Source organism: Chroicocephalus ridibundus, chromosome Z (genome assembly GCF_963924245.1).
Source record: "Chroicocephalus ridibundus chromosome Z, bChrRid1.1, whole genome shotgun sequence".
Lineage (NCBI taxonomy): Eukaryota > Metazoa > Chordata > Aves > Charadriiformes > Laridae > Chroicocephalus > Chroicocephalus ridibundus.
The window spans coordinates 25242684-25255250 of NC_086316.1; the positions used below are offsets into that span (position 1 = coordinate 25242684).

The 12567-nt window shown below is 39.1% G+C and overlaps 1 protein-coding gene across 1 annotated transcript; it reads right to left on the reverse strand.

Annotated features, from left to right (window-relative positions):
- Positions 1–11553: 11553 nt before the first annotated feature.
- Positions 11554–12553, reverse strand: LOC134509006 (PH domain leucine-rich repeat-containing protein phosphatase 1-like). The gene is made up of 2 exons (XM_063321367.1): positions 12099–12553; positions 11554–11700 (listed from the first exon to the last, which is right to left on the reverse strand). Exons 1-2 carry the CDS (start codon positions 12487–12489, stop codon positions 11678–11680), a joined length of 414 nt encoding a protein of 137 aa, XP_063177437.1. The 5' UTR covers positions 12490–12553; the 3' UTR covers positions 11554–11677.
- Positions 12554–12567: the final 14 nt, after the last annotated feature.

The following is a 12567-nucleotide window of genomic DNA, read 5'->3' on the forward strand; positions in this document are numbered from 1 at the left end:
GATCAGGGAGGTTAAATGATTTGTCAAAGGTTGTGAAACCAGCAAATATCAGATCTGGACTGCTGGAAAATCTAAGTTGTGAGTAATCTTATAACTATGATAACTGTGTTATATTCTGGATACAACAACATCATCCTTTTAATTTCTTAGCAGTCAGATGGTGTTAACTAAGTTTTTGCAGTGGTAAAGAAACAGGTCTGAACAGAGGAGATGAGGGGCTGGAGTGCTGATCTGTGACGCCCGAGAGGTTAGTGAAAAGATACAAATGAGAGAATACAATTTATTTAACAAAACCAAAACCAGCTGTTGATATTAATAAAGTTTAGGGTGCAGTGCTTTTTCTTTGTCTAAAAAAAGATGGTGCGATACATTTGTAAAGACTTTAAAAGGCACTATTTACTGAAGCTACTCACTACAGACAGCAGGCTCTGACTTTCCACTCACTATCTGATTAAATACAGCTTGGTGCTGCCTGCTATCAGCATGCAGGGTGTTCATAAATCCTGGCCTGGATTATTCCGCATTAAACTGGGCAAAATTCTGATTTCACTGAAGTCAGTAGTAAAACCCTTCCAGCCTTCAGTCTTTTAATTTGTGTCACTCCAAACTCTCAGTCCAAATTAGAGTTTTCACTGCTATTAAATTTTATTTCTCCCCTTGTGCTTGCCTGGGGAGTAATTTCTCCCTCTTCTTTGCAACATCCTATTAAATTGGCCCATGGAGAATGTGTGAAAATGGAATGAAAGCTCTAAGGCATACCTTTCACAGTGTTTTCTCTGCAGCATACTTCCTGAGTTGAGGAGTTTGGTCCTAGTGCAGTTCCCAATGGAAGAGTATTTTGGGTACCTCTGGAGAATGAAGCCAGTACAGCAGTATTCCACAGTTCTGGTTTCTTAATGGGGTGGCTCCTACAGAAACCATGATACCAGTAGGCAAGTATTGCTGTTGATGATTCAAGAACAGATGAGGAAAGTACACAAAAAGGAACTGTAGGTTTCAGAACTGCAATGTCATCATGTTGTATTTGTAGGCAGCAACCAGCTAACCTCGCAGTGGTCTGTAATCCACAGCCGTCACTAACTTCAGGGACCTACAGAAAAGTCACAGCTACAGGTTTGAAGCAGATGCCCCCAGAAAAGTACCAAACTCAAATGCCTTGGACCTCCCAGATAAGAAAGGAGAAGACAAAACCCTTCTCTATGTTCCTTTGTAAAATATATTTAAATTTCTGAGTACCTAAGCATGGCACTTTATAATTTTTGTTCCTGTGGGGCCACTCATACTTCAGGGTGGATTGGCAGTGTCCAGTGGTGATTCTTAGAAACACAATACAACAGAGGAAAGGACTCCTAGGACTGAGGCCATGAATTCAATGCCTTGCTATGTGGGGAGCCTTGCTTCACACTACTGCTTGAATAACCATGGGCTAGTTCATCACTGCTAGATTGTTATGACTTCTATGCCTGCTTGAATCATCTCCTGTTTGCACATAATGTCAAGTAAAAATGCTAATATAAGACTGAATGTAATGCATTATTTCACTACAACTCACATTCAGCCTCATATATTTCCCTTGTTTACAACCAACTATATTTTCCACATATTCTCCTACACACTCCTTGACTAAGCAAGATCTATCTTCATACCTGCAGAATGCAACAAATCAGATAATTTTCTTTTTATACTTTGGAGTGAAACCTGCAAGCTTCTGAAATACATTAATATACATGCATTTTTTTCTGTTTAGCTGCAACAAAAACACAATTATATTAGGAGATCTGGCACGGTATTCTGAGATTTAACACCATTTAGTTGCATATTGCAGATACTCTGTTTGGTGCTGTTAGGTTACTTACTCAGTGTGAGTGAAATCCAGATCTCACTAAAGTCCAGGAGGAATTTTGCCTCTATCTTTCTAAGCAGACCAAATAAAAAACTCCAACAGCAAAAGGTCTAGGCCCATACACATGAGTAAGAAGTTATTGGCAAGCAAGGCTGAATACTTTCAAACAATTGTTATGCATATGCAGTACAAACAATAGTATATTGTGTATGTGGAAACTTTGTGCAAGTCTGAGACCTTTACTGCTTCTGTATCTTTTGATGTTAAACTGCCACTTCTTTTAAAATGCATGCTACCAAATTACAGCCAGGTCTTATAAATCAGTAACAAAAGCAAAGAGAAGCTAGAGAATATCAGGGTAATACAAGTGCAACTATAGCTGTCAAATGTAACCTGACTTGCTTTTTAAGTGCAGTTGCTTAAATGAGTGTAAGAAAAACAGATAAATACAGTAGATGAGGAAAAGGGGAAAGGATAGTAGAAATATTTTAGGAAAATAATACAACAAAGCGTCTGTTCTTTTTAGTTCTCTAAAGGGTTGACATGCAGGGTACTGTTCTTTTTCAACCTTTTTTCTTTTTAAATGCTTCCAAATAGCTTTAATATATTCCATCTATGCTTAGAGAATATAATGAACTGAGGAGTATATGATACTTTGAAGGGATTAACTGACTGCTGCGGAACAAACTAGATCAACTGCAAACTAACCCAAAAACTTAGTGAACTTACTATTTGTAGGTCCTTTCCAACAGAACAGCAATAGGCAAAATTAAGTAGTCTTTCTTTGAAAATTGTAGTTATTTTGATAAACAGTGCTGTCAAAGCAACAAACGTGAATGCCACTAACTCTAGATCATTCACTTTCATGTAAGGTTTACAAGGTTTCTTGCGAGAATACTTCATAGTTAAAGTATGTCTTCCCTTGGGGATCACACAAGCATTTAATTTTCGTTTTGGCATTGGGCCCATTGTGTTTATGAGGTTCTTTGGAGAAGTGGAATTGATGACCACAAAGGAAAAAATGAGAGTTACTTATTTTAAACCATGATTATAACCTTTCAAGATTTTCAGAAAAAATACGCTTGCTTCCAGATATACGTGTATAAAAAGGGACTTTGTGGCAAAAAAGCTTTAGAGTTCCCTATTTAGCCTACCAACATAAACAGTCATATATATGACCCCTTATATACTATAGGGTTATTTATTGTGCTATAATGATATCCTTTGCTGTTTTGCCCAGTTACACTATATAACATGTACTACACTTTCTTGAGCTACAATGCACAATGTTTTTGTTGGCAAGCATAAGTTTTGCAGGTAAAACTTCAACTCAGTTGAATATTCTTTCATTTTTCACATAAGCTTTTCAATTATTAAAGAAAATTTATCAGACATTTTATTAATCTTGATTTCTTGCCTATCACATATTTAAATTTACACTGCAGATACAAGAATCCCTTCAGTGCTGAAGCCTATGCAGTGGAGCATGATCTTATAGCCACAAGCCATGCAAGAGAAACCCTGCTGTGGCAGGTCTGCGTGATATTGGCAGGACTGCGTTAAGTGTGTTGCTATAGCTTTTCTCGTAAGTGACTTGCAAGTCACTCTTTCTGAAAATTTGCATGGATTCTGGGCACAATTGGGTATGTTTTCTAACAATACGCTAATTTTCTTTTACAGTAACTCATGGGAGATTTAGGTGCTGTAGGCCTGATCCTGCTGAATTCAGTCCTGTAAAGAAACAGGCATCCTTTACTGCACCGAAGATAATGAGAAATGAATATGCTCAGTGTGTGACAGTCTCACTCAGTGCCTTCCAGGAGCAGGAAGTTAGCCGAGCACTACTATACAGCAGTTGCAATGTTAGTCATGCACTCTGTATGAATAAAGAACATCCATTCTGCTGCTTATTAGGTCATGTAGAAAAATGCAGAATTTAACCTCAGGGGTCTGTTAAATGGGAAGACGTGGCAATAAATTATGTGGCAAGTTCCTTCTAATAAGGTTCTGATATTCTAATACATATTAAAGGAATGCCAAACTGGTCAAATCCTAGGTAACTTGTAATAAAAAAACCGACTGTGATTGTTGACTTCAGACATCGAGTGTCACATTCTGGTTTGGTTTGTCCGGGGTTTTTTTCCTTTTCCCTTTTTTCTACGCCCCCCGCCCCGCCCCCGTGAAGTAAGGTGTAATAGTTACACAAAATTAATTGTTACTCCTATTTCTTTGCTCAGAGAAGATGCAGAGACATTTGCACAGCAGAAAACATCAATTGTCACTCAAAATGAAAACCTTTTTACTGTCATAAGTGATTGCAGATCTGTTGATTTCATCAGCAGCCTTTAGAGTAATATGATTTTCCACTGTTTCTGCCATATGCCTGTTGACAAAGGATTTCAGAAGTATAAAACAACTACTGTTTGTTTTCTTTTGTTTATGCAGAAATGCTAAATGCTCTAATGCAAAGAATTCACTGCGTATTTTTCAAGATATTAATAATCCCTTCTAATTAAGAAATCTGCTTATAAATTCTTTTCATGATCATATTTCTACCCTTTCATGATTTATCAGTAATTGCTCAATTCTTGACTTGGGCATTTCCCCTCCACGATTCTAAGATAGTCTTACATTTCAGAACTGTTCTTTAGTCATCTGTTAGCTGGATTACACTTTCTCCTCTGGTTTCTTCACTTTGAAATGTAAGTTTGATATAATCAGTTCTGCGAACACCTTTCCAATGTCAAATATAAGACGCATGCCTTTGGAGTGCGTATGGCAAAGGTCCAAAATGAAGGACAGTAAAAGCAAACGATTGCCAAAAAGTTGTGAAATTAATTTCTTAACTGTACAAGTCTTCTGTAGCTTCAATTTCAAAAAGCAATGTTTTCATGAACAATTTTCATTAAGCAGTGCAAAATCTGTACAAAAGCTAAGCTGAGATGGAACACGTTTAAAAAAAATCATAATGAAACAAAAGGGATCATGACTGCCAGAAGAGTACTTTCTCTCATCTAAGTTTTTGACATTATGGCCTAAGAAAATAAAATTCTCATATTTTCTTCTCTAACGGTACAATGCTTTGCAAGGTTATGGCACAGCTGATGATAAGGAGAATAATATTCACTTAGAACTGGCAGAAAGCAGACAGTGCCTTTCAAATTTTTGCCATGTTTTCATAAATTCATTCTCCACTACACCCACAGCAGTTTCACTGACAATGAGACTATAATCAAAGTCTTGATAAGCAGCCTTAAAAAATTTTAACCTTATTCCTTTTCTGCTTCTGGCTTTCCATGACCATTCTCAGACTGGCATTTGTCAAGCTGACATCTGTTTTGTTGGCATAGATCACACACGGCAGCTAATTCTGATGTGTTCTTGTTTGGCTGAGTCTAATCTACTGGAATTTAAGAGTCAGCCAGACTCGGTATACTGTATGCCATGGAAAAGGCTGCATATGAAATCTACAACAGAAGTGCTATGTTAGTGACCCTCTCTCATTTAGGAATACAGGGTTAAGAAAATGTTCTCCTAGTCCTTTCTCTCATGCCCCTGTCTTGAAATTTGCGGTTTAGCTGCTTTCCAAAATGTCTTTGATAATTCTCCTCTTTCTTTTTCTTTTGTGTCTTGGAATTGACACAAACGCAGGACTGCAAATGCCAGGTACCCAGTCATGAATGTGAGATCTGCTATTTAAAATACACTTAAGGTTCACTCTACTCTGCAAACTGTGCAGAAACATATTTTTTAAATGAAAGGGTGGATTTTCTCTTAGTCACATGATTCTAAGAATGGGCTTTTTCATGGAAAACACTGTTGTAATACAAACAGTACAGCTAAAGACACCGCAGGTGTCTTCCACATTGCCTAAAGTAAATGTGTCTTCAGCATTTCACCACTGAAGCCTCTGAGATTTCCTTTCCCCAACTAAGACCTTCCCAGGTGCATAGCTGCGCACAGACTTCTCCAGAATTTGCTTGGTAATTAATTGTAATAATATATATCAGTCTTGTTTCTGTTTGTTCTTTTAACCAGATAAGATTTTCTCCACAACACAAAGGACCTTGTTTCACTGCTGCAGTACTAGTGTAACTGTTGTTCTACAAAGCAAACAGCTCTGGTGAGAAGCTACGCCCAGTACCCACTGAGGTAACCTCTATGCCATGCTGACAGACGTCTTGAAGACCACCATCTGCATAGACCATGTGCCGCCTGCGGCACGTAATGACTCACTGTCAGGTCTGTTGCTTCTGTTGAGAAAGCAGCTCCTCTGCAAACGGCTCTCCAGCATGTAATGCACACAAAGCCTGCATTAGCAAAGGAGCTCTGAAGCTTCCTAAACGGAAAGACTATCCTGTGCCATCTAGCTAGCTTTGCATACAAACTTCTTAGAGCTGTCTTTAGACTATAAAACTCCACTTATTACTTGTGCTACCTATCAGGGCAAAAGCCTCCAGTGCTAAGGGAGCGGAGTTGTAGCATGAACTCTAACAACCTACTTTGCAGCTCTTTGTTGTTGGTTTTTTTTCCCCCTGTTGATTCATTTTCACTAGTGTGAGTAATGTTAGTTGATGGGTGGTGCTGTGTGAGGAGGGAATGGTGTCAAAGTCTAAGACTTTGCTATGCACTGGAAGATACGCACAAGCAAGCACAGCGTTTTGCAACAGATAGGAACAGTTTATGATTTTCCGGCTTATGATACCTGTGTGAAATGGGCAGCAAGAGTAATGGTTACAGTTTTGCAAACTTAAATTGAAAATGATCCTGAATGTTGATTAAATTCTGAAAAGTGTTAAGGGATATCTTGGGAATTTTTTTACTCTTGCAAAGTGTTTTATTAATAACCAAAATTAATAATCATGTTTACTACATAGGGCCTGAAGGCAATCAAGTGGAGGGTTTCCATCATGTTTCCAGGTGATAACAGTAGTCCATGCCCGCCTTGATCTTCTAACTTGTTTTCTCTAACTGAACACAGAAAAAAAAACCCCTGCTAGCTGTCCATCCCACACAGCAAGACTTAAACAAGCAACAAACACAAGACAGCATGCCCAAAACCAAGATCAATGATTTGTCCACTAAACAATGTATTGCTACAAAAACAAGAATCACATATACCTGCAAACACCTATTTCTTGTCATATGTTATTTTGAGTTCGGTATTCAGTTTTACCTGCATGTGTACCTTTCTTGGTTTTCTGGATTTTTGTTTGTCTGTTGGTTTTTTTGATCTCCTTCTGTCTGTCTTGAAAAGACCGTTTAAAAACAGGGCTCCTAAGCAAACACTGATGTTCCAGACCAGCAGCTGCAGTTACTCAGTGCAGAGAAAGCATCCTGAAAAGCTAACTTTCATCAAGTGGACTCTGGAAAAATGCACGCTCAGCACAAGCATTTTGAGCAGCATGCAACATAAATATCATTTAAAAATATCCCAAGGTCAAACGGGATTATTATTTACCTTAACTGGTTTCAATCCTGCCACGTCATCACAGGAGATGCACAGATGCTGAAGTGAGAGCCTGCTGATGTAATGTAATATGTATAACATGTATAGTGTATCTGCTCAATACGGAGCTTTTTGCAGGAGTGAACAGGAATCTTTGGGATAGCTATATTCATTCTGTCCACTGTATCTGATTGCTGTTTTTTGTCTTGTACCTTAGTTATATACCTTATACCCAGTATAGTACTTAATCTTTCTTGCACCTACAAGCTTTAAGTCCTTTTTTCTACAGTGATAATACCAAAACTGGAGGTTTTGTAAGATACTGGCTCTGTAATAAATTAAGATTGAGCAATAGTTTTCAAAAGTCTTCTAAAAAGATCTTTAAATTAACATCTTCAATTTGGAGAATGTGGAAGAACTGAAGTGGATGGCAAAAAGGAAACCTATAAGTTTATCCTAGGGCCACGGATTCTGTTGCTTTGACTTTATCCCTGGGCTATTTCAGTTATTCTTATTGACTCAATATTAACAACAAATCAGTGCAATGGGATTTACTTTTTGCAAAGCCAGCAACTGCACGTAGGATCTTGACGGGATAGAAACATATGCTTTTATTTGGACTTTCAAAATGACTGTATTTAAAATATTTTAACTTCACACAGGCATAAATTTAGAGCTCTTTAAAGTGTGTCAGCAAATAAATTCCTCATAATTAGCTATTTAGCAAACATGAAAAAAAGTATTTGTAAAGACAAACAAATACGAATTTGAATGGCAACACACTATAGCTAAGTTATTACCTATATACATGGAGGGAACATTACACTGAACTTCAAAGTGGATTTTTATATTGTCTCAAGGGGTAGATAAGTACCCTGCTTCCATTTATGTTTTTGAAAATCTCCTCCCTTGTAATTCTTTTTATCGCAAACGTAAAAAAAAAAGAAAATATCATAAAATGTCGATATGACGCCAGGAAATCTTTTGTTTTCTTCTCAGAGTTTTCCTCAATGTATTAAACTTATGAAGTTTCCAGAATAACATCCAAATAGTGACGTGCTGAAGAGGTCTTGCCTAATTTGTGACCTGAATCTCTTTTGACTGCTCAGCCAGACACGCAGATTTTGAACTGACAAATTGAAATGGAAGCAAAGCTAATAACTGTAGATAATTTTAATTAAAAACAATAGCAAATTCTTTAGAATCATACACAAAAAGAAGTATGGATGATTTCTGGACACAATAACAAGACTGAAAATGCTGAAAATGTCTCTGGATGATATTTCCTCCACTGCTGCCCACCCCCAAAGTTGCCTAGAATTCATTACTGTATTTAGTGTTAGGGCATTTTATTTTTTTTTACAAGGATCTCAAAGTTACTCTTTTGAACATCTGAAAACGTGAAGTTATTGAGCTCAGTACATCACAGTAAAGTAAGCATATACGTTATCTCTGGTTGGTAGAGTGGAAAATGAGGGTTAGAGAAGCAAGGGAGTTGCCAGACAGTTTAATAAAAAGAATACTGAGAATCTCTGTTCTAGCCAGCTGAAAATACTCACACACACAAGTAGACACTGGGTCAGGTTCGTTTGCAGCCATTTCATTCTGTTCTCTTCCATAAGATTATTTCTTCCCCTCAGGACAAAAAAAAAAGGGGGGGGGAATATTCCATGTATGCAGTACACACACACACAGAGTCTCTCACGGGTAAATATATCTGAGAGGGGAAAAAATACCTCTAAGTTAGAGAAAACACCTAGAAAGAGAACTCTTATCTTACTTGAGAATATTTGCAATCAAACGATGAATACACTTCTCTATAAAGAATTCAGTGATTCTCTCCAACAGTATTATTTATGCCTTTGGTACCTACTCCTCTCATATGGAAATTAGTCTCAGATTTTTGTTCTGTATTACTCTTTGACAGCTTATAGTATCAGGGATTACAGTAAAAGATGAGAGAATTTGTAATGATTAACTGTTCTATTCGGTTATTAATTTCCAAAACTTGAAGCTGAGATTGCTTCTAAGTCATTTTTCAGCAACATATTTATGGGATCAGAGAGTGATTAAAAACATAAGAAAGTGTGATGCTTTCCAGGTCCTGAAAAACACCTTTCTAGGAATGTCACCGATAAACAAAAAAGCAGTATTTTTGTACAGTCCTTTTAACAAAACATAAAAGATTATTTAAACACAGAGCAGCCAGAAGTTTATATATTTTTCTGCCTGGCTACCTTTAACAAAATTCTACTGAAAGGTAAACACAAGATTTAAAAATTCACATTTTCACAAAATTTAGACAAAAAAGTTTTGAAATGCAGCTATATTCTTCACTGATTTGCAGCACACACCCATTTTCCCAGAAAGGTCATTCCTTAATTCTTTGGGTTTTAACTAAAGGAAAAAAAACATGAGATTTACTTCTTTAACTCACTTAAAGTTACTGGAGTTAACATCAGAAAAAGCTGGACTGGGCCCTACCACCTAGTTTTACTTCCATAGTACTACTCAAATTTATAAAAGATAAAAATCATACACAAAAGCTATGGAAAAACGTAGAGAATCTATGTTATTTTCTGGTTTCATGGGTGTTAAAGTATCTTTGAATGGCAAAGCAAATCACTTAAATTACTTAACAATACTATTGACATTGCAATGCCAAAAGTCATTTGTATCTGTTTAAGATACTAAATAGTGCTGAACAATGATAGAAATACTATGTGTATTTTTAAGGGAAATTGGGGGGGAAAACAAAAAAAGAAAATCTACAGATTTATCACTTTTCCCTGAGACAAAGTCTTAAGCTGTGCTTAGTTTAATTATTTTGAGGTATGTAATCAATTAGCCTAGTAACTGCAGCACAGCGTATCAATATACTGAAATTCTGTGCATTTACCAAGAAAGTATGTGCTGTACAGTGTCTGCTAAAGATGCCTTTATGCTGTGAAGCTGCAGATCCGGGGGCAGCTACAGAGGCTTGTCAGAGGCAGTTTCAGGCACTCACTGTGCATACGTACTTTTTTTTTTTTCTAAACACCGTATTCACAATAGCTGAACCGACATTGAATCACTTCTTAACAGCCTCTACCTTTCTGCCAAATGAAGGCTAGTGCCAGAGGCCATTGGTACACAGAAGCAGTTTACAACTATGATATCAGTAATTGTTTAATCATGTAACCACAAAAATGGAGAGTGGACTAGACGTTGGCATGCTTCTGGGTATTGGGTATCTGGTGGGTTCACATGAATTGGTTATGATGCAACAAAAAGCTCACTTTCTGTTCATTATTGTTATTTTACTTGCGGAATTAATTTATTTCTTATTTTGAGTCCAAAGGATTTATGTCTTTGTATTATTTATAAACTAATAAGATACAGCCACCTACAGCTTGCTTGCTAACTAAAGCTGGAAAAAAAAAAATACCTTCCTGCTATAGTCAGTCTTTTTGGAGGGTTTTTCAGTTATTAATAGTTTGAGTCCTTTTCATAGTTTTGTATGTGTTAAAGAAAAACCCAAGTACTATAGTCCTGCAAGGATATTTTATATAATAGATTAAGCTCTGGCTCTGCTATTAAAAGGCGTTTTAAGTTGTAGAAACTGACCCCTCACTCTTTCCCTGTGATGCTTCTCACAAGGGCTGAACAAAGAGGGGAAAAAAATATAAATCATTAAGCTTTCCTTACAAATGTGGCTGAGGAGATTCTTCAGGAAAAAAAAAAAAGTATTATTTGTTCTGCTTCCTGTAATGGCAGTGATTTCCACATGTCTGTCCGTGCTGCAGAAAAAAAAGACTAAGGAGACATTGGATGTGCCCATTCCTATTCAAAGAACTCAGTTCAAAGATAGCAAAAAATTGGAAATGCTGGGGTTTTTTTAATGAAAAGGAATGAAAAAGTTTGGGTTTATGGTGCCTGTTATACCTGGGGTATTCGACCAATGTGCTTCATATCCTACTAAGACTAATCTACAGCCATCAACATATAAAAAGAGGGCCAGAGGAGACCACAGGGAGACAAAATTTAGACAAGTTTTTAGGCCATTGATAATAAAGATTTGGAAATCATACATATTAAAAATAAATAACATAGACTACAATGAAATAGAACAGAATGAAACAGAATAGAATGAAATAAAATAGAAAAATAAAATAAAATAAAATAAAATAAAATAAAATAAAATAAAATAAAATAAAATAAAATAAAATAAAATAAAATAAAATAAAATAAAATAAAATAAAATAAAATAAAGGATCCGAGCGCTTCTTTTTAACTTCAGCCTGTGCTCCCTGGCTTCAATCACTTCAGAGGGGAGGGCAAAGAGCAGGAATCACACTGTCCTCCGGCCAAAGGCTGGACAGATTCGGTGGTGCGACGGGTGAAGATTAACCTGGAGCCTCTTTCCACGCTGAGAAAAACCACACACGCAAAAAAAAAAGGAAAAAGAAAAAGAAAAGAAAAAGAAAGAAAGAAGAAGAAAAACATAAAATGAAATTAAACGAAAGCCGAGAAGCCCCGGCCCCCACAGGCCCGTCGCCTCCGGACCGGGGGACGCGGGTCCCCGGTCCCGGGCCCCCGCCGCCCCCGCTCCCCGCGGCGCCGCCCTCGGCCGCTGGGGGGCGTCGGGGCGCTTCCGAAGGGCGCGCGGGCGGGTGGCGCGCCCCGCCCAGCCCCGCCGGCCCCGCCGCGCCGGCCGCCGTCACCCCGGCAACGCCGGCGGCGGCGGCAGCGCCCTCCCCCCCGGAGGAGGCCCTGTCCGCCGGCCCGGCCCCCCCCGCCCCGCTCCGCCCCGCCGCAGCCGCTCACCTGCCCGCGCCCCGTGGACCCGCGGCGCTTGGGTGGCGGCCAGCGGCGCCTCGCCGCCGCCTGCTCCTCCTCCGAGGCGATGCGGGTTTTTGGCGGCGAAGCGCCGGCCCCGCCGGCCGCATCCCCCAGCCGCCGGTGGCAGAGGGACGCGGGGGGCGGCGGAAGGGGACGGAAGGCGAAGCCCATCCGAGCGGAGCCTCCTCCCCGGCTGCGGAACAGCCGCCCGGGTGTCGCCGGCCCGGGCGGCGGAGGTTTGCGCGGCCGGTGCCGCGCATCGCCCGCGGGATGGAGCGGGGAAGGAGTTTTCTTTTACGGTTGAATTACTCGGCGCGCTGTTTTCCGTGGGCAGACGGAAACTCATCCGTAGGCAGCCCGCGTACGCCCCTATCATAGCACCCGGCGTTGAAACGGTTACGTTTAGCAGCAGGGCTGCACAGGAACCACTCCGATGTCTTAGTAATTCAATTAG